This window comes from Pangasianodon hypophthalmus, chromosome 4, assembly GCF_027358585.1.
Source record: "Pangasianodon hypophthalmus isolate fPanHyp1 chromosome 4, fPanHyp1.pri, whole genome shotgun sequence".
Taxonomy (NCBI): domain Eukaryota; kingdom Metazoa; phylum Chordata; class Actinopteri; order Siluriformes; family Pangasiidae; genus Pangasianodon; species Pangasianodon hypophthalmus.
This window is the reverse complement of record NC_069713.1, coordinates 30581010-30606601: the sequence shown is the minus strand read 5'-3', so window position 1 is coordinate 30606601 and position 25592 is coordinate 30581010. Positions and strand designations below refer to the sequence as shown.

The 25592-nt window shown below is 37.6% G+C and overlaps 2 protein-coding genes across 6 annotated transcripts; both read right to left on the bottom strand.

Annotated features, from left to right (window-relative positions):
* Positions 1 to 1248: 1248 nt before the first annotated feature.
* Positions 1249 to 20281, bottom strand: ccdc39 (coiled-coil domain containing 39). Of its 4 annotated transcripts, XM_053233282.1 has the most exons (25): positions 18060 to 20281; positions 16563 to 16682; positions 16283 to 16429; positions 15880 to 16038; positions 14978 to 15070; positions 14660 to 14788; positions 14374 to 14565; positions 14186 to 14289; positions 13419 to 13551; positions 13083 to 13277; positions 12747 to 12911; positions 12389 to 12526; positions 11521 to 11729; positions 11122 to 11245; positions 10312 to 10471; positions 9993 to 10099; positions 8463 to 8603; positions 7953 to 8132; positions 7791 to 7876; positions 6062 to 7472; positions 4044 to 4148; positions 3725 to 3820; positions 2940 to 3032; positions 2630 to 2715; positions 1249 to 1599 (listed from the first exon to the last, which is right to left on the bottom strand). In XM_053233282.1, exons 1-20 carry the CDS (start codon positions 18159 to 18161, stop codon positions 7310 to 7312), a joined length of 2847 nt encoding a protein of 948 aa, XP_053089257.1. In that variant the 5' UTR covers positions 18162 to 20281; the 3' UTR covers positions 1249 to 1599; positions 2630 to 2715; positions 2940 to 3032; positions 3725 to 3820; positions 4044 to 4148; positions 6062 to 7309. The 4 variants fall into 4 exon arrangements, with proteins under 4 accessions (XP_053089257.1, XP_053089256.1, XP_053089259.1 ...); XM_053233281.1 differs by lacking the exon at positions 2940 to 3032; XM_053233284.1 differs by lacking the exon at positions 4044 to 4148.
* A 65-nt stretch (positions 20282 to 20346) lies between these two features.
* On the bottom strand, positions 20347 to 25376 carry dcun1d1 (DCN1, defective in cullin neddylation 1, domain containing 1 (S. cerevisiae)). 2 transcript variants are annotated; one of them, XM_034303968.2, is made up of 7 exons: positions 25119 to 25239; positions 23823 to 24036; positions 22918 to 23086; positions 22144 to 22274; positions 21954 to 22036; positions 21312 to 21408; positions 20347 to 20889 (listed from the first exon to the last, which is right to left on the bottom strand). In XM_034303968.2, exons 2-7 carry the CDS (start codon positions 23992 to 23994, stop codon positions 20813 to 20815), a joined length of 729 nt encoding a protein of 242 aa, XP_034159859.1. In that variant the 5' UTR covers positions 23995 to 24036; positions 25119 to 25239; the 3' UTR covers positions 20347 to 20812. The 2 variants fall into 2 exon arrangements, with proteins under 2 accessions (XP_034159859.1, XP_034159858.1); XM_034303967.2 differs by lacking the exon at positions 25119 to 25239 and adding an exon at positions 25285 to 25376 and having other exon boundaries at positions 20348 to 20889.
* Positions 25377 to 25592: the final 216 nt, after the last annotated feature.

The window sequence follows — 25592 nt, the reverse complement described above, 5'->3', positions numbered from 1 at the left end:
AAATTCTGGGACCTTCCAGGAACGGGTGTATTTATATTGAGATCACATGACACTGTAATTTCCGAGTGGTGGACTCCAGTCAACCGACTGTGTGATTTCTGATGGCAGCTGGTTGCACCACAACTAATTTAAGGGTTAAACACCAATGGGGGTGAATACTTTTTCAGAACTTCTAGGAGAATTTGCAGACTTTGTCTCAAATCTACGTGTTTCAGTAGAAGAAACAGTAATAGCTGGAGACTTTAATATTAATTTTGATAACACAAGACCCTCTGTTACCTCAGTAGGTGTTAGTGAGAATATAACGCAAGATTTTTTGCGTACAGTTGTCTTAGTCATACAATACGCACTGTGCCTGATGTGATGGTGAGGCCAATCCTGACACAGTTCTACTTGACAGAACTGTGGCTCCTTTCACTTCTGTAGTTATCACTAACTTTCACCTGCCATGGATATTCCCACATGGACACCCTAAAGATTGTTTGCTAAGCCCTCAAAATATCTTCTGGCAAATTCCAAATGCGATTTCATATGGCTCGCCACTGAAAGAGTGTAATATAATTGTCCTATGGCTATAATTGTCCTGTGAACAGCTTCTCCCGTCTAAAATGTGGATCTCTTCAGCTCTTTCAAAGTATTCCTTGCCTGCTTGGTTACTTATCTGACTTATACCCGCTTTATCCAGTCACTGATTTTTGGTGGATGGCTTCCTCTAGACACCTCACATTTTGGCTTTCATTCTTCTACACCTGTATACTGTAAGGGTTAATAATCCCACTGTCCAGTGTCACCCAAGGTAGGTGGGTTACTGAATCTGGTTCCTCTCAAGGTTTCTTCCTCATACTAGCTCAGGGAGTTTTTCCTTTCCACTGTTGCCTCTGGCTTCAATAGCTTTAAAATCTACATCTAGAGAATCAACATATGATGTTGACATGACATGAAATGGCCACACCTTATGAGCCCAGTGTTTATTCTCGCTTGTGTTAGTCTTAAACATTTCATTAAACTCTTCTTTCACTTCATCAATTAGACTAAACTTAGACAGACCAGATTTTTTTCAGGTGTGTACACTGAGCATACCAAACCCTGGTTTGTTTTTTTGCCCATGTGCAGAACCACACACTCCTGCACTAAATAGTGTATTACCATAGGACATTGTGACATGACTCATAAATCTCCAATATATAACAAACTGCAGTGGCAAATTGTTAATTTTTTTTTTTTTTAAAGACAAAAAACAAAAGAGAGTCACTTTTCTCACTGAACAGGTTTTATTAATTAATTTATTTGAATTAACATTGTTGCTTCATTCACTGTTGACAAATCATATTATAATTATTTACTGTCAAGCACAGTTACCTTTACTTGCCTCCCACAAATTGTCAATATACCTTTAAAGTATAATCTCGAAAAAATGCAAAAGCAATGATTTGAAAAAGTGAAAGAGATTACAATAATGCACATTTTCTCAAAGAAATAAAAAGAGGAACAAGGGCCTTGAAAATATCCTGAACTTCCTTCTGATGCAGCTCTTCATACCTTCTTAATGCTCGTTACTCTGGCAGTTACGTTGTAGTATGATTGGAGATATGATAAATACTAAATTTAAAAGAGAGAAAAGAGAGAAATTACTATTTCAGTAATGTTTTTGATCCCTGTTTCCACCTTCACAATACTTTATTAGCTCAAGTGATTTTTTTTTATTATTAGTGCGCATCAAGTTCACAATATTGTACAATTCAGGAGCTACTCAGATGACATTGTTTTCTATATCATGTTAATTTCAAACCATTAGGTGTGTGAAAGGAATTACTGACATATGTGTGTGTGAACGGGAATAAAATATTTGAGTAAAAATACAAAAATATTACTACAAATATTAAAAAAAAATTGAATATTGCAAAATAATAATTGAATTTCATGTAGACATCTATGTCATCCTGTACCTTTCCTTGTCACTGGGGTTGTATCTTTAAAGATACTCATTTTATACTTTTAGAATGTACCTTTTTTCCTAGAAAGATGCATGTATAAAGCTTTACTCTAAAAACTAATTATGGTCCATGTACGTTAAATCAGGAAAGTTACCGTTTAGCACTATTTTTCTGATTAGCTAGGATTTTGCAAAGTGAAGTAATTCACATTAAATGTGCTGGAAAGTGACCAGAATTGAAATCTACAATCTTGAGTATGTTTTAAACAGTTTATTTTTAAAGTATTTTTATTTTCTTCTGCAACTAAACCCAGCTCACTAACAAACACATCATCATCTGTTTCTAACTGATATTTGTTCAAAAATCACGGTTTCATATTGACATTTAGACTGAATCAAGTTTTTAACCACAAATTTGACCTCGTAATTATTTGCTATAAATCACTTTTAATGATCTCTCACAAATGATCAGTATGATCCAGGTTAACAATACAATATTTAATTAAAATCATAAAAACAAATGACAAATAATTGATTGGAAAAAAATTTTAAATAGTGCAAAAATGTTGCTCTAGCAAAGTTATAAAAAGAGAATTGAGGACTTTGAAATCCAGATTTTTCGACCTAAATTTTAGTTCCTGGTGATTTAGCAATTCAAAACAACAGAACATTTGAAACAATTTAAAATCTTCCTACCTGCTGCAAAATGGAGTTGGCTTGATTGATATCCAGCGCCACACTAGTTCTGACCAAAGCTCGCAGCCCGGCAACCACGGGGTACGCTGCAGGAAATACAATTCACTTTAAATAATAAATAAATGCTTTTTTTTTTTTATTTCTCCTAGACAGTGCTATGATCTGAATATTGATCTAAGTCATATGCTAGTTTTGAAATGTTTTGTCACTCTGCTTGATTAGCTGCTTTGCTAGTGATAGTGAAGCTTATTATAATTGCAAATTGTTAGTAGTTCAGTAAGATCAAGGATAAAATGATGTGTCTATGTACAGTGAGCCGTTGTTTTGGTACTGGTTTCAGGACGAGGACTGGGTGTGGTCACTGGAGAAGGAAACAAGGGCCCTGAGCCGCCTGTTACAAACACTGCGAGAGGTAAATTCGAGATGATTAATTATTGATTCGAATTTCAACATATTTTAAAAAAAACAGCAACAATTTAAGTATACAAGTTTAGTACGAGCAAAGTAATGTATACTTGGACAGAAGCACACGAAAGCCCGTATTTACTAAAGGGTTGCAAGTGTAAAAACACATGCAATCTTGATAACATGCTAATTAACATGTTCTATATAGAATTGCATCTATATCGTCACGTGAGCAAAATTTTGCGTGTTTGATTTAATGGATGTGCAATTTGAAATGTGTTTCTACCTAAAAGTTCAAAAAAACAGAGCAGTGTCAATGCAAACAGATTAACCTGCAATTTCCTAAACCTGAAATTCAAACGAGAATGGTGATTGCGTGTGAAATTGAATACATCTGGAGGGCATGTATTAAATTTGCGAATGTCTGTATTATACACAAATTATTTTGGTTTGTGTTAAATCAGAGCTCAAGCCTACTAGCATTTTATATACATTAGTTTCTGAATAAAATTCAGTTTATTATTACTTGTTAAGTTTTTATGTTAGTTACGTTCTTATTCAACAGTGTTGTAGTACAACTGACAATAAATTCCTAATGCACTTACTGAATAATACACCAAAGCACCCCATATATTCAGAAGGGATTGCAAATTATTAGCAGCTGTGAAAGATTAAAGATGAAATGCTTACTCTGAAACGGTGTTGTAGCTTTAGTAGTGGTCCTTGTGGTGGTGTTGGTGGTCATTTGTGTAGTTGTTTTGGGTATCATAGTGTCCAAAAGTGTAGCTGTGAAATGTGCAACACATTATTTAAGAACATATACTTCACTTAAGTTTCATTTAATTCAAAACTAATTATATTCACTGAATCTGTGAATCAATCTGTAATTTATATTTATTCAATAGTTACTTACTTTCATTTTATATTCCGAATGCACTTACAGTACACCAAACTACCTTATATTTTCAAATTATTTATAGCTCTGGAAAATTAAAGATAAAATGGTTACTTGTATGAGGTGTTGTAGTAGTAGTAGTAGGAGGAGGAGTAGGAGGAGTAGTAGTAGTAGTTGTAGTAGTAGTAGTAGTAGTGGGACTTGTAATGGTTGTTTGAGCTTTGGATGCAAGCATTTTAAAAACAGACAAAAAAAAAACAGACAAAACTGTTATTTACAAAAATCCAGTGAAACACATTATTTACAAACATAAACTTATAGTTACATTTCATTTCATTTAGACATTACATTCTTCATTCTTAATTAGTGTGTATGTACTTATATGTAGAGTTTCAACATATTTTAATTGGCAAGTTTACACACTTACACACACAAATTAGCATGCACTATTTGGGATCTTAGTAAATCAGTATAATGCTGATATAACATACTAGTTCTTTAAGTACAGTAGTTGCTGAGCAGGGGTGGAAAATACTTCAGTAATTACTTCATTATTGTACGTAAGTGTGATATAATGTGATTTAATGTGATATAGCAATCAATAAAATTCAAGTGAAAACAAAAAGAAAACCTGAAAAAGGTTTTAGGGAGAAAAAACAAGTAACTTTCAATAATCTGGATGCATAAGTATGGATACACCTGGATGCATAAGTATGCACACCCTTTAATTAATACTTTGTTAAAGCATCCTTTGCTTGTAATACAGCACTCAGTGTTTTTGGTTACGAGACTACTAATTTAGCCATTTTATTCCACTCTTCCTTGCAAAAATGCTCCAGATCTAACAATTGCCAGGGGAACGTCTGTGCACAGCCTTCTTCAAGTCATTCTACAGGGTTTTTTTTAGTATGATTAGTATGAAAATCCAAAATATCGATCTTCTATTTCTGAAGACGTTCTTTTTTTTGACTTGGATTTGTGATTTGGATCGTTATCGTGCTGGAAGGTGAAATTTTTGTTCATCTTCAGCTGACTAACAGAGACCTGCAGGTTTCGTGCCAAAATAGATTTGTATTTGAAGCTATCCATCATTCCCTCTATTTAATTAGCTCCCCTGTCCCAGCTGAAGAGAAGCAGCCCCGTAGCATGATGCTACCACCACCATGCTACACATTATAAAACAGTGTGCACACTTAACCAAGTTATTTGTAAGTTTTTTTCTTTTACTTTTTTTTTCCTGAAATGTTTCTATTCTCCCCCCTTAAAATGCTATCTTTGGTTTTCAGTTGAATATGTGTTTTTTTTTTTGTTTTGTTTTTTCTATAATCACATTAAAGGTGGAAAAGATCTGACATGATTTCTCTTGATTTCATTTTTTACATCACAACAGGGGTAATGTAGACTATTTATATATCCAAGGTAAGTATAATTTCTCAATAGTTTTTCTACCGCTCCTAGTAACCAATTAGGTAGGTTTTTTTATGTAATAATTCACTCATTTTAACAAGTATTTTAAACCATAATGATTGATTTTTTTAGTTTTCAGGTAAAGTAATAAGTATAGTATATAAAGTATCTACAGTATATTTAAAGTTAAATGAAAAACATGTAAAACAAATTATTAATCATTTCATTTTGAACTAAACTTCCTGAATCAGTAATAAGTATAGTACTATGCAAAATTCAGATACAACAAAATTACAGATACAAATACAACAAAATTCTTTTGAGTTCAACCAAATGGACATTCAGTACTTATTGTTAATAATTTGGTGGCAAACAATAATGATGGGAAAATATACAGTACATTAATTTAATGTTCAAACAATCATGCAGTACTTATTTATACAGTCAATATTAAAGTACATTATTACAAAAAAAAAATTTCTGTGATTTATGAAAAATACCAGTAATGAACAATAATGATGGGGAAAAATATTTAAAGGAAAATCGCACATTTATACCATATATAATATAATTCTAACTTTTTTATGATTGCCAGCATACCATCATAAAAATCATATTCATATCATATATATATATTTTTTTTAAATATTCTCCACATAAATCTGGATATTAGCCAATAAACTAATGAAGTAAGACAAATTCTTCTTAAGGTTTATTTAACTCACCAGTTGCTCCAGCTGTAAAAATAATCACCCCAACAAAAAGGCTTAAGAGCAACATGTTTTCTGCTGATGCTCTTACTCCTGACTAAGGTATGTGGGTATGAGTGTGTGTAGTGTTTCTAAGTCAGTTTCTCTAATAACTTTGTTAGGAAGCATTCTTAGGGGTTTTGTTATCAAGCGTCACACTTGGTGACGTACAATACCAGCAGTTCCAGTAAATCAACTGCGCTAAACTCCGCCCATAGTTAAAGTATTGTTCTACATACAGGAATGTTTCTTTAAAAACTGAAAGGATATAAACAGATTATATCATTTAATGATAACACTCAGACCGTCCAGTGTATGAATCTATAAACATTCATATATATGATAAAATATATATAAAATTCAATATATAAACACTTCATGCAACAGCACTGTTGAGTTCTCAATTCTGATTGGTTGGAAGGTGTTGATTAATGTTCTTTAACAGCCGCTCTGACAGTAGTTCAGTAGCTGTAGTTCAGATCACAGGTTTATATGACCGTAATCATTCTAATATGTTGTTTTTCTAGTAACAGCTCATTAACGTGGACTTTTGTATGCTGAAGTTTTCTGTGAAGAGATGTTTATTTAACATTTTTTGGAAGGAGTCTCCAGTGTCAGTGCTTGGTAAGCTTTAAATAACTTTAAGTTTTCAGTCTAAGGGATGTTATAACTGCTATAATGTAAGTGTTTTGTGGACATTCCATAACATTAAATGAAACTATGCAGTAAATGGATAAAAAGGATGACGTGTCATTCTTTAACAAATTGTAAAAATTGTAATTGTGGCAAACTGCTGTGCTATAAGAGGGATAGAATATTTCAGGAGGTGCTTTTATATGAAATTATTCAGCTTTGACGTAGTGAAATGTCAACAGTTCATGCGGAAACAAAAACAGTTGTCATGGCGAGCAGCAAACACTCAATTGTAGATCAAATCAAACCTACATTCTCAGCATTGCAGAAAGACATGTGGCATGAGATATAGAAATGAGTGATATAATTATATGCAATTTATCAGCATCTCAAGGATTTTTTAAAATGACAGAACATTGATTAATAATCAAATTCAGCATGTCCCATAAGCCTATACAGTTGTTAGAGTATACTTCCTTATACATGAGTTTGCAGACACCCAGGATTGAGTTCGAACCTCATTTAAGTGGAACATTCAAATTTTTAAGACATTTAGTATATATTTTATTTGCAACTTGGAGGATTTGCTGATTAAGGAGTCTTGAGATGACTGCTCCTGCTGCTCCTGCTGCTGTCACTGCCAGGAGACTGAGTCCGAAGTCCAAGGCCTAACTCAACCATCTTTACGGAGGGCGAGTGAACTGCCGAGCCTCTGGCGCTGCTGTCGGCTGATGGTCCTGAGGATCTGGAAGATCTGGTCAAAAAGCACACAGAATACAACCATCTGACCACTAAAACCATTTACATTTCATTATTCAAATTTTTTTTTTAAAAAAGCCGTTTATGTGGAGTGTCCACCGTGTGAATTATCTGTTACTATAGAAACAATAATGCACTGCAACAAGCACATTAATATAAAATTGTGATGCTCTGATTGAGCAGGGAAAAGGTTTGAAGGACTCCGTCCATGTTATTTGAGGTGAAGCACTGGAATGCATTCAGATACTAAAATGTACACAAAGTGGAGATCTGACTGGTGTATATGAAGTGTTCGTTGGTTGCAGTGGTTTACCTGAGAGAAAAAGAGCTACATGCTGAGCTCAACTTTGAACTCCTGCTCGAAGGGGTAGATGCGGGAGAAGGAAGAGGAAGATTGGCCTAGAACAGAAAACATATCATTTACACCCAATGTCCATGCATTGTTCATCCATCTGAGCTCTATGTAGTTCTTCACCTGCATGTAGTACGTCTGTAAAATCGCCTGGAGGTCAGGATACTGCTCCATGACATCCAGGAGCATCTTATTGATGGCCTTCTTGCAGTCTTTCAGTTCTTTCAGCTTGATGTCACGTTCCTCAAAGGTCTCCTCTGTGGTGTTTTTAGTAGAGCGGATCTCCTTTTTCAGCTTGGAGGACTGCAGTGGAAGACATATTTAACATGGGAGTGGGCTGATTAGCAAAACCTAGCTCATACAGAGTTGTTATTTCAGAGTTGGTCTCTAAAGAAGAGAGAAAAACCAAATGACAAACACATAGGTCTGTTAATTTGTAACAAGACATTTTTTTTTCTTCAGAATAGTTTCACTCTGTTGTGGAATCCTGTTTAATGTGACATTTAAACAGCATTCCAAAAAGCATTCCAAGATCTGTAAAATAACAAGTCGTTCCATCAAGATCAAACTGTTTCAATTCACTTTGGGGAAGTGAACTCAAGCACCAAATTACACAAACGTAAGATGTTTGACCTGTTTAGTGGCCCTGTCCAGTTTCTCCTGCTGAGAAACAAGCTCTTTATTCAGAGAGACAATACGGGCATGGAGATCAACATTTCTTTTTGTTTGAGCAACTTCCTCCTGCTGCAGGCTGTTCAATGAGCTGCTCATGGCCTGTCAAAGAAAGCAGAAAAGAATTCATTAAGATCTCACGGATCTTAAACCGTATTTGCAGTCGAAAAAAAAAAAAAAACAAGGAAAACTGGCTGTGAAGAAACTTAATATGATCTCTGGGTTTAGATGAAGTTTAAAATGTTAAGTCTCCTTGACTACCGTAATATCTGGATTATAAAGTGGGTTTTCTCCTCTATAAGGTGCTACAACTTACAGTGGCTTGCATAAACATTCACTCCCTACATTTCACAGTGTTACTTCCTGGAACTGAAATAGACAATATGTCATGAATGTACACAAAATATCCCGTAATACTGAAGTGAAGGGGGAAAAAAAATCAGTGTACGCTTGTTTGCGATATTATTTACTTAAAAATGTAAAAGTTAATCGTGATAAGTAAATCGTATTCGCGTAAGTGTTCATCTCGGTCACTGTGAAGCCCTTAAATTAGATCTGGTACAACCAGTTGACAACAGAAGTCACATAATTATTTGAATGGAATCAATTTGGTCATGTGATCTCAATATAAATACACCTGTTTTTTAATAGCGTGTTAGAGAACATACCTAAACAGGACATACCAAACAGCATCATGAAAACTAAACGAGCTATCAAAATAAGTCCAGGACAAAGTTCTGCAAAAGTATCAATCAAGGTTTGGTAATTAAAAAAAAAACAAACACTGAATATCCCACTGAGAATAATTAAATCCATTATTGATAAATAAAAGTCAGAGGAGATTAAGTAAGAGAACCAACAAAGAAGCTCAGTGTAATGTTCGAAGCATGATGTTACCACCACCATGTCTCGGGTTTTCACCAAATGTTTGCTAAATCTCCAACTTGTCAACTCTAAATGAGATTTCATATGGCTAGCCCCGTTCTGTGGAGTGTCTGGCGTGCAGTCGTCCTGCGAAACCTACGTTCTCATATATAAAATTATATGCAAGTCGCCACAATCTTATCCTGTAGCTACCTTGTAAATAAAAATATCTGGTTCGGTAAAGTGACTTCTGACTTGCACGGCAATGAAAATTGGATATTGATTTTTTTTTTCTAAGCAGACGTAATTTTGGAGTGTGGCTTATATTCTGGTAAATGTGGTAATTTGTGCCAGTCTGGGTCTCTAGACACAGCAATGATTTACTGATAATAAATCCAGATATCTAGCAATCAGACCATGAAGGAACAAACCAAAGATAACCATCTTTTAAATATTAACTATCTAACAAACACGTGGTTCTTTTTGTTCTGAATAACATTCTTCACAGTTATAAGCGTGTACTTTTACTTTTATTTTCTTTGTCATTCCTGACATTTCAAAAAGTTCAAACATGTATAGGATAGGAGAGATTATAATCCTATAACGTCCTCTGATGCTCAAACGGACCTCAATGTTTTCCTGCAGCTCTCTGATTTGGCGTCTCTTGAACTTGACCTTTTCATCTGCAGCTCTTTTCTGTTCCTCTAACTTCAATTTCTCTTGATACTCAGGACCTACAAAGTGAAATCGCAACTGTTAATAGGGTGTACGTAACCATATACTCAGACTCCAGGCAGATTTATTAAGGAAAAGCAACTGAACTGAAGCTGATATTTGACATTACAATACTTCCTGGAGCTGGTTTAGTGAGTGATTGATTCCTGTGATAACTGTATTCGACTACCTACAAAAAACAGGTCTAAAAAACAGGAAGGCTTGCACGTACTGGACTCTGTGACCTTGTTGAAGGATTTGCGATAGGTGCTGTTATGATTATTGAGCAGGTGCATGGTGTTTTCCAATGCCTTGTTCTCTTTCTCTGCCTTGCGGATCTTGGAGTCCAAATCGTCACCCTTGCGCTGAAGCTCCTCCTTCTCTTGAGCTGCCTTCAAGACAGAAACACAAATAAAGGATAAGGGATTCAATTTAATCTGTCATTTCCCATAAAAGGGGCCTAAGCTTCTTTACAAGCAGAAACATTAACTAAAACTGACATATTACACCTGTTAAAGGCAGTCAAAGAGGTTGATAAACTGCTCAAAATATAATCTGAAATTGATTATTAATATCTAAAACAGCATGTCTCAAAGGGTTTTATTCCACGTATAGCACAGAAATTTGCCAGTTGTAACAATGTTTAATTATTAAACGACATTTTGTACTTTTTATCAATTTATAGTTACATTTAATGTTGTGGAACGTTCGTGAAAAGAGGTAGTTTCTGTTTTACACCCATACACAGTCGTTCCCTTCCCATCCATTCTCTGTACCACTTATCCTACACAGGCTTTTCAACAATTACACATTTTAATCTGTTTATGTGGAGTGTCGCCAAACAAGTCTCTCTGTAAGGTGTCACTATAGAAAGGATAACATAATATGTATAATGAACACAATAATATAAACCTGTGGTTTACAGCCATCACTTTTGTCAGAGCTGTGGAGAAAAACTTCAACACAAACAGTAAGAGTCAATTTACAGCAGAAATCTGTAAGGATCTAGAAATAAAATCTTAAAAATAAAATAAAAAGCTACCTTGATAATGTAATAGGCCTGCGATTTGTCTTCCTCGCCCTCTGGGGCAGCCATGGAAATGGTGATGATCTCGTATTTTTTCTTCATCTTGTCAACTCTGGACAGTCGTTCATGCAACTGGGCCCTGCAAAGAGACATTAAGCAGCGAATCACCACATGGGTCATAGGAGGCGGGACATGGGACATGGGATAGTCGCACATAATAAAAAAGATGGCTGTCTTCATTGGTGTTTGATTCATTTTAATGTACACTAACTCATACCTGGTCCTGAACCACACATGTCTGTGTGAAAGTACTGAAAAACTTGCAGTTATAAATCTTACTTGTTACCCACATTAGCCTTGTAGCTATAATGCAAAAATAAAGAAGCCAACGTTCTCTTCCGACTCATGTCCCACCTGAGCCCTTGCATCTCCTGCTCAGTGATCTTGAGCTGCTTGCTGTGCATTTCCCGATGCACGCGGATCTCCTCCTGCCGCTCCTTCATGGCCGTCTGCAGCTGTAGCTTCCTCTTCTCCAGAGAAAGAACTCCATCCGCCTTGTCATACAGCATGGTCCTGAGGCGCTTCACCTCCAGCTGCAGGATATTGTTCTCCACTATGCTGTCCTAATGGAGGGAGAGTGTCAAGCAACCTGGATGTGATGTAGTTCTTATAGAACAGCATAATTGCAACTTTTTGACTCTTTTTTAAATAATCTCTACTGATGCTACCACACTATCAAGTAAGATCTATAACAGACAATAACTTGTTTGTCTAAACTAGACGTGACTATCTAAAGTAAACAGTATCAAAAGAGAAACAAATGCAGTTGGTCATTTACTACTTTAACCAGCGCTGATTCTGTTAACCAGATGAGAATTAATCATGTTTGTTTTTCGTACTTAAAAAAAAAAAAACATAACTATTCAGAAAAAACTTTATCCCAATGCTTAGATAGAAAAGGTTTGTTGGAGAACAGCATTTAAAAGATCAGAGGAGTCAAGCCAAGCGGTTTCCTAAGTAACAGCCAGCTTGAATGTCCCAGAGAAATGGCCCAGGCTAAGCGATGAATATTAAATTCATTTTACCCAAGATGACCTACACGTACTCCACGTTAAAATGGATTAATGGTGAGCGAATAACGCAGACTGTATACGCAACTGATCCTGTTTAGAAACAATCACAGATTTAGGTTCCCTGGGGTCCCGAGCAATTGTGATAATGGCCACTGAAGACAAAACACTGTTTTAATTTCGACTGATTGAATGCGGATGTGATTGAGGACCTGTTTCTTGAGACGAAGTTTCTTCAGGTCTTTGTCCAAGGTGTCATCAACGAGGTTCAATTCTTCAATCTTTGTGGTCAGGTTTCTCTCTTCTGCTCCCGTCTTCTCATTCTCTTTCCTCACACAGCGGATGTCATTCTGAGAATACACGAGCACATGACGCATGTCTCTCTATAAATCTATACATTTCTGTAATTCAGTCTGTCTACACTTTCCTTATTAGTCACTGAATTACAATTACACAGTAAAAACAGCCTTTTCTCTTATCAGGTGTTAAAGTCAATCCATGTCTCACATAGCTCCATGCTTGGAAAATACGATTTTCCCCTGCTACTGCTTTTTAGCAGTTTATCTTCACCTGAAGCTTCTTGAGCTGTGCTGCAAGCATAGCAGCTGCCTTCTTCTTTTCCTCCAGCACCTCGCTCAGCTCGGAGACCTGCTTCTCCAGCGCCTGTTTCTCCTCCTTGTTCACGTTACCGCTCAGACGCGCCATCTTCCCCTCCAGAAGCTGGATCTGGAAATCCTAGTGAAGAAAGAAAAGCAGTTAGAGGCGGTTGAGTACAACATCTGGGATCGTGAGGAGATCCGGTGCAGGATTCCTTTTTAAATAGGTGTATCTCACCATTCAAGACACTGCAACGTGGCACTAATGATACGTTAAGTATGAATATTTGTGATGGTCTGGATGCCTTGCCTGGCTATTGATGTACTCCTGCTGCTTGAGAGCGTTTTGGTCTAGTTTACTGAGGCGGATGTCCAGGCTGGACAGAGCTACACGACTTCCTGAGATATCTGCTACGACATTCTTCTCCTTGGCTCGCAGTGTCTGCAGCTCCTGCTTTTTCTGGAAGAGGAGCTTTTGTTCCCGCTGGAGTTGGGTGTCAATTTCCTGTATACAAACAAACACACTGGTATTAACCAAGGTGAGGAAAACACGATAGCTCAACTTATAGCACAGCGCTGTTGAATGCTCGAATATGATTGGTGTTGATTAATTTTCTACAACAGCAGCTTTGAGTGGAGTGCTCACTTTGAGATGTTTCTCCTGATCACGGTGGAGCTGCTCCATCTGAGCGGCTCTCTCCTCCACGCTAAGCGCCTCCTCAGTCACGGCCTGCAACTTCTCTTCTAGAGCGACGTTATAGTGCTGAATATCCTCTAATCTGCAAGAAATACAGAGTGAGCTGTAGAGGCGAAAGACAAAATCAACTTTGTGCTGTGTTTATTTTCACTATTAAGTTTAAGTTTCACATAAGAGAAATTAAACCCGGAGTTGAAATGTAAAATGTCAGTTTAATTGTACTAGCTATATTTTAATGTAACCTCTATATACTTTGAACATCATCATTTGTAGATATTTTAATTTGTAATTTTTTTAATTATTATTAGATTGTACATAATGTTACTATTTCTATATGTGCTTGGGTGCCTTAAATGGAGACCACCAGTCTTTATTTTAAATTTTCTTTTTAGTTTTTTATTGTTTTTAGTGTTGTAGCTTATTTTTTTCTCAGTATTATTTGAGTTATTGTAGTTCTCAGGTCAATTTGCATGAATACAAACTTCACGATGTGTGACATTCTTGCATTAGCACTTTCGTCTCGTCCTTTTTTCCGCCCAATAAACTAAAAAGCAATTCAATGTTCATGGGCAAACGAAACTGAAATTAATTTACACCAGCTACCTATTTGATTTCAGTTCATTTCAAAACCAATATGGCTGGCGTAAACCTTCTCCTTTCAGCTGTCCGTTTCATTGGGTCACTAAAGCTTTTTTGTAATAATGAGACAGAATTACTTTGCCGTTTTATCGTTGATGTCCTTCTTGATGCTCGCTAAGTGGGATCTCTTAGCCTCCAGGTCTGTAGCGGTGCGATCCAACCTGCCCTTTAGGCTCACCAGCTGTGAAACAGCGACACATTAATATCAGAGCCTCCTCACTCGTACCAGGTAGGTGATGTAGTCAGTGCAGCTGTAGCAACGTGCCTCATCTTGCAGTCGTGTGCGGTTGCTCTCCTCTTCCTGAAACTGTTGCCGTAGCCTGTTGGCCTGGCGTTCGACCGCAGCAATCTTCTTCTCGCACTCCTTGTTGTTCTCCACCTCGTTAGCCAGGAAGTTCTGCTTCTCTTTTATGAGTGCTTTGCGTTCGCGGATCACCTGGTTCGTCTCTGCCAGCAGCTAAAAATAAAAATAAAAAATAAAAATAATTTGCTTACACGAGTTTACTTCCCACACATATTTCACTTCTCAGTGTGTTAGTGTAGCTGAATACCAGAGCGCACTGCTGCAGATCCTGGTCTTTCTTCCTCATCTGCTCGATGGAGTTCTCCCACTGGCTGATCAGCTCCTGTCTCTCCGCGTGGGCCTGCTGCACCATCTCGACCGTCTTCTCCAGAGCCACCTGTGCTCGACACACCAAACACACCAAACACACAGAACACACACACACACACTAATGCAACGTGTATGTGAATGTGATGGACTTTCAAGCTGAAGGAGATTTTTGTCTCTTGATGACTTTAGGAGAAAGATGCTGGGGTGTTGAAGAGAAATGGGAGAGAAAAAAACAATGACACACTGTTTAACAGACCTGCGCCATGATGGTCTCGGTAACCTCGTTGTCCAAAGCTTTTCTCTTCCGGTTCGCCTCCAGAGTCAGCTTCTCCATGCTCAGAGTCAGCTCCTGTATGCCACATTAAAAAACAAGAACACTTCATGTGTTTAATAAAGCGTCCAAGTACATTTTGTCCTATTTTTAAAAAAATTTGCGTTTTTTTTTTTTTTTTTCATAAACATAAAATGTCAAATCAAATAGTATCACTCACTGAAAAAAATCAGTATCTGTTATACCCAAAAAAAATATCTGTATAAATATGTATAAAAATGTCTTTTTTTTCAGCAGGAAGGTCCATTTTTGTTTTAAAATACTCAGCTTTGTATGAAGTCGCCCAAACATCTGTAACACAAAATACCAAACAAAAGAATGGAAGCAAACTGGACTCAAAATTAATATAAAAACTGCAACGCATTCACATATATGAATTTTCATTTGTGACTCATATAGTATATGTAATATTTGGTGCAAAAAAAATGTAATAATGACACCAGCTTTTAGACCTATTGCACATTAGGACTGGTAGCTACATTTACACAGATACTTAAATTAAATGATATAAATGAAATGTGCTTTATGTGTTACAGAAGTCGTGATTTCAAAATAACGCCGTAAAAGTAATTGACAGAGGAATAGAAGAAAGGAAACCGCGACTTCACTGTTTGCCTTTAACATATTCTCAGTAATTCTGTGGTTCAGTGGTTTTGGGTCAGATAATCATCGAGAGGCCACAAACGCTTTATCATACCCCCCACTTACTGTATCTTCGACAGGACCAGCTCAGTTCAGGATCAGATACTACGCTCGTACGTGCATGTACCATGTACGCATCACCCCTATAGTGCTGGCTAAGATTAAAGAGATGTTAACAGACTCACTCGAATCCTGCTCTCGTCTTGCTGCGCGTACTTGACGATGGCCATGGTGTCCTCGTCTTTGCGGGACGATTCCTCCAGCCAGGCGTCCAGAGTCTGCTGGTCCCAGTTCAGCTGATCCTTGAGCTCCTCCATCTTCTGTGTCGCTTTAAAGATGTAGTTCTGAGCATCAGGGAACACATTTCAGATTTAAAGCATGTTTCGCCATTATGGAATTGTACAGTATGTTATGTGAAAGAGATGACAGCGACCTCGTGTCCTCCATGTAGGAAGAGGATTCCGATCTCTAACTTCAGAATTTAAGTCCAACTACGGTTAAGATGGCGAGTTATTTAAATCCCATTCACTACAGTGGAGACATGCGTACACATCAGAAGGTGTTAGGAGAACGGAAACGGTCTATAACCTCCTGCGAGTTCTTCTTCTCTCGCAGTGATATCAGCTCGTTCTGCAGCTGGGAAATCTCCTGACGCAGCCGTCCGGTCTCTCGCTCATCCAAGGCCTTGAAGTGCTGCTCTGAATCGGTCTGCTTCTCTACAGCCCTGCACAGAGCCTTCACAGAGACACGTCACATATCAGTTAATCACAAATCTACAGTAGAACAAGTCGCTTTTTTTTGTAAATAAATAATAAACTGCTCCGGTCAAACGCAACACTTGGGCATGGGTTTTAATGTCTTTTTTCACCTGAGTGTGAGTGAGCTCTTGCTGGACGTTTTTCAGATGTTCGGTCATGGCGTTGATCCTCTCCTTGTGCTGACTCGCTTGGTTTTCCACATGTGCTAGCTCTTTGTGTTTTCTCTGGATCTGGTGGATGAAGGAGATGTTTATTGCACTGTATATCATATTCTTGATTCTGATGCTCCTACAATTTTTTCCTTCTTTAGCAAAACTGTTCCACTGTAACATGCATTTATAAATGTGTTCGTAAAGCAACTACTTGATTTCTGTGACCTTGTCAGAAAAATGCTTTCAGTATAAAACGACAGGTAGCAGGTATGAAAGTTAAAAAATGTCAATAAAAAAAATGAAGCAGGCTTTTGATTTTATGGCCCAAAGATCTGGGATGCATAACAAAAATTCCACCAATAAAAATTTGACACTCTCCATCTATCAATAGCATGTTACTTACTGTAACTCATTGCTACTATCAGTATCTGTATCAGTATCTGTATCTGTTTAGCGCTCCAAAGTTGTCTATATTGTCCAAATATCTGTATGAACCATACAAGTGGAAACATTGGAGGGAAAAGAGATCAAAATATCAGCGTTCACAGCTGGTCTCAACTAGAGATGTGCTCGGGACAGTATTTGTTTGTTCCTGCGTACAATTTTTAGTCAGTTTTTTAGATTTTAGATGTAATTTAGACCACTACGATCCTGATCAGGCGGTTACTAATGATGTCATGAATGAATGAATGCATTAGACATTCGTATGTCTGTGTTCGTTTTTATGTGCCTTGTCTTGCAAAGTGCATACGTGATCACTCGGATGACGGCTTTTTTGTTGCGTTGCATGGGATCTCAACCAGATTCCCTGCGAACCTGTCAGGCAAGCTATCTACCTGAAGCTACAGAAAAATCTGTATCTGTATGTATCTGTTAAAAAAAGATTGGAAAAATCGTATCTCTATGTAACAGAGTATCTGTATATCCATAATACTTGGTCGATTTTTTTAATCCTATTTTATATTTTTATCTAGGGTGTCCGATCCTATCCAGAAAGGGCCGGTGTGGATGCAGGTTTTCATTCCAACCAAGCAGAAGCAACACCTGAGTGTCTTGTAAGCCAAGATCACCTGATTAAACAGGTGGAATCTGTTTGATGGGAATGTAAACCTGCATGTACACTGGCTTTTTGCAGATAAGATTGAACAATCTTTCTCTAAAGCATGTATGAAATGTGTTATATAATTAAAGCTCATTATAGTGTAACTGGTCTTCTGAGAAAAAGCTCCCAGCAACCTGTATGAAGAGTTTACTGTCGCGCATGCGTGAAGTGAAGTGTAGGGAAGTGAAGTGAGGTGCAGTGCGCATGCGCAGAACCTATTCCTTTTATAGTTTAATGCCAAGCGCGTGATAATTTGTAAATAACGTTATAAAACGCTAGGAACGGAAGCAAAAATATTTAATTTACTTTTCTACTTTAATATTTTTTTATTATTTTGTCAGGTCTTTCCTTACCTCATCCTCCAAAGCTTTATTCTCGGTGTTTGACACTGGAATGGCGAATTTTCGGTCCCAGCCAATTTCAGACAAAACCTCCGACAAAACCATGTTAGCCATTTTTTTATTATTTAGCAGAAACTTCTGGAAATATCAAGCAGCTTAGTTTATTTAACACAAGCCTTAAACGCTAGCGGCTAGTATTCCCAGCGTTGTGCTGTGGGTTGCTTAGCAACGGGGTTGCTTTCAGGCGCGCGCCGTCTTCAGCCAATAGAGAGCGCCAAAAGGCTGCTCACGGTCCTGAAGCCACGGAAGGCGGAAGTGAAAGTCTACTAGAAAATTTCAGTCCTAAAGGTCACTTTTGAAGAATTTCTAGTGTTTAATGGTTTGCAGTCACATTCCAGACGTTGCATTGACTCCATATTTTCTGACCTGTATAGTTTTTAGGAACAAAATTGTTTTCATTTATCTTAGACGTATTTATTTCCTAATTGTAGTCAAAATCACGGTCTAATAAAAGACTACAAATCCCATAAGCATTACATTATAGCAAGCCAGGCATGCCTTTAACTGTAAAATTAAAACCTTCAGTACATATATTATAAATATAGCCAAAGGTTTGTGGACACCTGACTATCATACCCACAAACTGTTGCCACAAATGTGGGAGCACAGAGTTGTCTAGGACAGAGGTTCTCAAACGTTTTGTTGCTAGAGACCTTTTTAACTGTTAAAAAATTTCTAAAAAATTTCACAGACTCCCTCAGTATCGATTTATTTCATGAACATTTCAAGCGGTAGTGCTTTCTGTTCCTGAGTTTTCCATATTAGGTCTGAGTTGACTTTGGTGCTTGGACCCTTAAACATAATAACTCTTTGATAATGTGGGTTGTGATTACAGTCCACCACTGTAACAAAAGAAAAAAATCATGGACCACTTTGCTATGCTTCATGAAACCCACATTGAGAACCACTGGCCTAGGATGCCTTTGTGTGCTGTAGCATTACAATTTCCCTTCACTGGAACTAAGAGGCTCAAACCTGTTCCAGCATGACGATGCCCCTGTGCACAAAGCGAGCTCCATGAAGACATGGTGTGTGAAGGTTGGAGTGGAAGAACTCGAGTGTCCTGCACAGAGCCCTGACCTCAACCCCACTGAACACCTTTGGGATGAACTGGAACACCGACTGAACCCCAGACCTCCTCACCAACATCAGCACCTGATCTCACTAATGCTCTTGTAGCTGAATGAACACAAATCCCCACAGCCTCGCTCCAACATCTAGTGGAAAGACTTCGCAGAAGAGTGGAGCTTATTATAACAGCAGCAAGGGAGGGAATAAATCTAGAATTAGATATTCAGCAAGCACATATGGGTGTGATGGTCAGGTGTCCACAAACTTTTGACCATATTGTGTGTAACAACTGTAAAAACCATTAGGCTCAAAAACTTTGGCTATTACTTGAACCCTAGAGCTTGGTTCCTGAACTTTTCACCAACAGAACACTTTATACGCTTATGTTTTTGTGTTATTAACATACAGTTCAATTCAAGTAACTAATCAAACCATGTAATTTCTACAAAAACTGAATAATAATAATAATAAATATAATAAACTTCTGTTGCCACTTTGAGAAACACTACTCTAAGGCATAGTCATGAGAATTGCTTTCAAGTGCTAATATTGAGCAAGTTATTCTAACGATCAGTGTGTTTTAATACGAAGATCTCCTGAAACTAAAGAGAATTTAAAAATGGCAAAAAAAAATGGCAGCTTTAAACTCAACACTGCCCTCCTTTGATTGATTTCTTCCCCTGAATGAAGCTGGAAAATGCCAACAAACATTCATGTACATACTGAAGCACACACCTTATCAGCTTGGTGTATAATGAGGTTAAAGTAAAAATAATAATAATAATAATAATAATAATAATAATAATAATAAATAAAATTAAAAAAAAAACAATGTGTCCTACAATAAATTACTGTTTAATTTGTCAAAGTAATGTAAAACAGTCACTCCAATATTTTTAGAATGACAGAACATACCGAATATACTATTACGTTTAATCAAAACCAAACAAGCAAGGTGAAATCATTTTCATTTTTTTTTTTAAACAGCAACAGAAAATATACAATAAGTCACAATAAAAACTAACAAAACAGGGTGTCTGATCCTTGTGTTTTGTCCCCTAAAAAAAGGATACAATCAAAGCTCTGCATTTCCACTGTTTATGTTTATATATATATATATATATATATATATATATATATATATATATATATATATATATATAAAAAAAAACACCAATGAGGAAAAAAAAAAAAAAAGATTCAACGCAGGAACGAATGTGGAGTGCTAAAATTCAGATTTAAGGTTGAGGTTCCCCAACCCACGCCCTGGCTAGGGATGAAGATGGCGTCTCTGTTGTGATTTTGCTCCTGCCCGGGTGAAGGTGGGGAGAGGGGGAAGAAGAAGAAGAAGAAAAAAAAAAAAAAAAAAAACATGATGAAGTCCTAGAGCTTGATCCAGATTCAGTTGACACAGACGTGGCACACATATCCAAATTGAAAAATTGGGGAGGAGAAAAGAAAAAAAAAAAAAAAAAAGCCCAAACCACCGCTAGATGACGAAGAGGAGACGCGTCTCTGAAATGTCTTTGCTGTACATGAGCGTCTTGATCCTGAGGGTCGGAAAAGGCAATGTAGATCTCAGTTCAGTCCTCCACAAGGTGGAGGTGTGCATGAGGTCGGGACGGTGAAGTCCCCTAGACTGCCGTGCTTTTTGTCCCGATGTACGGCCGAGCGAACTCGACGAAATCGTCGATAAGGACTGGCCACGCTCCTGGAACACAAGACGCAAGAGTTATAAAAGCAGTGACGAAATATGTTTATCTGTGAGCATCTGCACCTGCTGTGGCTTAAAGTCTCTCAGTGTTTGTGATGATGTTATTACCGAATAAGGATATAAGCGAAAATTAATACGTTATCCGGAACAAACAGGTAATGTAACAGATACAAATACAGATATGAATAGGACGCGTCTGATTGAGACTAGAGGTGTCCATCACCACTCAGATCCCTGATCTGTGATTGGTCCGAGGAATCCAGCCAATCGTTTAGATTTGTCTCTTTATTGTGTCAAACCTTATTTGCACAGAATTGAGAAAATCTCACGTCAAATATCTCGCTGTTGATAAGTGAATTTCTAACGTTCTCGGAAATGACCAATCATAATCGATAAGGTAAAAGTGTGAGGCTACGGACCTTCCTCGTCGTAGTTGGACATGTCGTCGGTTATCATGGTGCTGAAGTCTAACAAGAGGTTCCAGGTGTCTTTGGGAATGGATCTCTTATGGTGCTCCTGCAGGAGGAAAGAAATTTCAAACAGAAATGTTCAGAGGTGTAAAGGTGGAGTGATAGCAATTAGAGAAGGAGGCGTGGCCTCTGTGCCTGTCAGTCACACTGAAGGAGGCGTGGCCTATAAATATGTGAGTCACATTAAAGGAGGCGTGGCTTATAAATCTGTGAGTCACATTAAAAGAGGCGTGGCCTATAAACTGGTCAGTCACATTAAAGGAGGCATGGCCTATAAATTTGTGAGTCACATTAAAGGAGGCGTGGCCTATAAACTGGTCAGTCACACTGAAGGAGGCGTGGCCTATAAATCTGTGAGTCACATTAAAGGAGTTGTGGCTTATACATCTGTCACATTGAAGGAGGCGTGGCCTATAAATCTGTCAGTCACACTGAAGGAGGCGTGGCCTATAAATATGTCACATTGAAGGGGCATGGCCTATAAACCTGTCAGTCTCTATAAAGGAGGTGTGGTTTCAACATTTACACAAGGAAAAATCTAATATAACAAATTGGTGTGAACAGATTGTGTGTTTATTATTAGAAACTTACCACTAAAAATTTGTTCCACAGGTCGAGGAATTTGAAACGCCCTGCCAATACTAAATTCCAGTAGGCAATTGCCATTTCTAAATCTAGATTTAAAAAAACAGACAGAATTATTTATCCAAAAAAAAAAAAAAAAAAAAAAAAAAACCAGCATAGCAAGTCCTCAGGAGAGAAGAGATGAAGTGAGACGTACCCAAGCCTTTCTGTCCGGGATTCTTTGCAAAGTTGAAAGTAAACTGATAGAAGTCTTTAAATTTGCCTTGGTCTTTTAACTCCTGCTCCATTTTTGGCAACTGTGCTTTAAGCTTCTCTATGCTGTCACATCTATTTAAAAAAAAAAAAAAAACAGGGAGAATATTTATATGCAGACTTTCTGTGTGAAATTTCATAACTGCTGAAAATAAACATCCAAGCTGATATTCTAACAGACAAACAGACACAAAGAGCGAAATTGGCATGAGTCTGTTTGTTTTTCGCTTTATGTATTTGCCTTAATGTTTATGCAGCTGGCGGCATTTCTACATAAAGGTGCGAAATACAGGGTGGTGTTCATCCAAATCAATTCATAGTAGTGGTGACTATGTGAGCAAATTAATACAACCAGAAAGCATGTATTAAATTTGCAGAAGCCCAGTTAAGTCCATTGAGGACAAATTATAGCATTTACCTTCTCATCTGGGAGTCTTTTTAAGATCCAAGAGCTTCCTACTGAGAACATTTATCACCCCCAGGAACCTTATTTACATATTGTTTTCCACCCTGAATTTCCATATGACACAATTCATGCCGTTATTTTTTGTAAATCACCCACAACACACCCGCTAACTGCATGCACAGTAGATCCCACTGCACATGCAGTTTAGTGTTTTACCATGAAAAATACTCATTTGCCACAGAGTTTACCCTGAACCCAGATGCTAACGCATCACTGAGTGTACTTTATAACGACTTAATAATAATAACTTACCCTTGTTCAGTCATCCCGTCCATGAATTCTTGCTTGGAGAACTCGCACTGTGTCGCGGCGCGAAACTTCCACGCTATTAGGAGGACGCTTATACTGGCTGGGTCGAGACCGAGATCGTCACAGAACTGCTGAATGCCGTCTATACCGATCTTATTGTCATCGTGAGGATCTGTTACAATTATAAAGAAAAAACAAAACAAAAAAAAAACAATGGTGGTGAGGTGAAATCTCGGACATGACCGTAAGGGACTCGGAAAGGGAGTTGTTTCTACGGCAACAAACATACGTTAAGTTAGGCAGTTCATATTTTATCATCCTTTGCTGGTTTGGTTTGAAATTTAAAGTTAAATTATACAAAATATTATTACAATGAAAAGGGAGGCGGCGGCCATTTTATGATGTTAGTTTACATACCGTTAAGTCTGAGCTTTCGGTAAATTCCAGCTGTTTATTATGAGTTTGATAAACACAAATGTAAAAGAAACGTGTAGCTTCTGTAGTCTGATATGAAGTGACCGCATTATCAGGGTTTAACTGATCAGTAATCAATAAAAGCGCTAGCAGGACTCGATTAATATTTAGCTAAACGTGCGATGCGAGGACATAACACCGCAGGTCGAAACGTTAGCTAATGACTTGTGCTACAATACGTGTTAGCTTGTATTAATGCACTTTACCAGCTACTTAGCTCACCATAAATTATTACATAACATCATCTACCACCTTTACGCCTCGTCAGTTTGTGTGCCGTGAAAACACCGGACTGGGAAACACGATGGAGATTCGACTTTCCCTGTGGGCTCGTGTTAAGAGTTAAAACTCACGACCTTGGCCAAATCCTTAAACACAGTGTTGCCATGGCTACTGATGATTGACACGCTCATTCATTATTTGTAATTGTTTACCTCTGTACCGATTGTAGAGCTGCTCTAGCTTTTTCCTGTCGAACAGTCCTTTCAGATTCTGTATGTAAAGCTCAGGATTCTGGAAGAAGTTGTCTGTGGCCACCTCTAGTTTCCAGTCATTCTGAGCCAAACAATTCAGCGCTGTTTTCTCGTTCGACTGCGTGAAAATCATGAACTGGCGAACTTTATCCTTCTGCGAGGATTTCAGCTTGTTCTGTTGGAAAAGCACAAAGATCATTATTGAAACAAGATCAATGGAAAATTTTGTTTAAACTCTCAGATCTGTGATTTCAGTCTGAATCCATGTCAATAATTTCGCCCTAAAAAGCCTGAATATTAATCTTTATAATTAACGTGAGCTCCGATGGCGTTTTACGGATTTCAATTTATTTCGTAAAGAAATTTTGAGTTTTAGTTTTAAGCAACTTTCATCGACATGGTGGTCTATTTTCACTTTCACCTTCACCATCTTCTTCATTACCCACAATTCAGTTCAACTACTATACTTCATCTCTACCTAAAGAGAGCGATGCGGCGGCACTTTAGTCCTTTAGTCTGTCTATCTCTGCCGTAACTCAACCACGTTACATGTTGTAGCTGCACTGCATTCTGGGACTTTGAGTCCAGCGTTTGCGCCAATATCAAGAACTACTTCTACGCTGGATTATACAGCGGTTGTTGTCTTGTTTTTAAAAGCGAAACCTGAGTGTTATCCTTTATTATTTTTTTCTCTCTCCATTGTAACTGCTCTATAATGTCCCCCGTGTGACGTCAGTGTGGCACACAACTTCTAACTTCTCACTTGAATAATGACAATACAACACTAACAAAAAAATGAGCACTATAATCACTACACACATTAGAAATACTTCAATCTAAACATGTTTAATGTGTTTTAGGGTGAAGTTTTCTTTTAATTATGTTGATATTTATCTCATAATAATGCAGGCCTGTTCAATTCAACTGCATGTCATGTCCAAGCTTAGCGTTTTATAACATAAACAATAAAAATACAAGTAGTAATAATTTTTTGACAAGAACATTGTCATTTGACGACATCAGTGTAGCTGTTTTGCTATAACAGGATAGTAAAAAAAATGTTAAAACAAGTCTAAATTGCGTTTTTAATTGAAGCTACCGCGCTAAGTATGTCCGTATACCAAATAACCGGCTGCTCCCTACACATCCGCACTACATAGGCAGTGTCTATAATAGCACGCGCGCCCTACCCTAGTGCACTAGATGTGCGTTTAGGATTCAGCCTATAGCCGCTTAGCTAGCGCCTTCTCCACTCACTCCAGCAGCTCTCTCTCTCTCTCTCTTTCTGTCTCTGTCTAAACTCTCAAACCATCACACCACGGAAATCAGATTCCTAGCAGAGTTTCAACACCGACCAGGCGTGTGCCCCGTCAAAGCAAAACAAATAACCTTGAATTTGTTAGTAATTATTTTTTTCATTTACCATGTTTGTGATTTCCAGACTCCCTCTTCCGCTTTTCCCCTCTCGCCCGTCATCTACTTCCGGTCATGCGCAGTACGACTCCGCCCGCCCCCTTCAGCACACATAAACATGCACATACATACTGTATATATACATATAATCTCTCTCTCTCTCTCTCTCTCACACACACACACACACGCACACAGGAGTAGAAATTAACTTTAAGGCCATAAATATTGTTGTTCAAAAAAAATATATATATATATATATATATATATATATATATATATATATATATATATATATTTGTGTGTGTGTGTGTGTGTAAT

What these genes read in the sequence shown, in the direction of transcription:
- dcun1d1 (XM_034303967.2), bottom strand. An exon ending in GCTCTACAATCGGTACAGAG is followed by an intron (nt 23,087 to 23,822) that starts GTAAACAATTAC and finishes TAATTGTAACAG; the next exon opens with ATCCTCACGATGACAATAAG. An exon ending in GACGGGATGACTGAACAAGG is followed by an intron (nt 22,275 to 22,917) that starts GTAAGTTATTAT and finishes TTTTTTAAATAG; the next exon opens with ATGTGACAGCATAGAGAAGC.
- ccdc39 (XM_053233282.1), bottom strand. Translation starts at nt 18,161, where the DNA reads ATGGCTAACATGGTTTTGTCGGAGGTTTTGTCTGAAATTGGCTGGGAC. An exon ending in ATCAACGATAAAACGGCAAA is followed by an intron (nt 13,552 to 14,185) that starts GTAATTCTGTCT and finishes TATTTCTTGCAG; the next exon opens with ATTAGAGGATATTCAGCACT. An exon ending in TACAGACGTACTACATGCAG is followed by an intron (nt 7,877 to 7,952) that starts GTGAAGAACTAC and finishes TTTCTGTTCTAG; the next exon opens with GCCAATCTTCCTCTTCCTTC.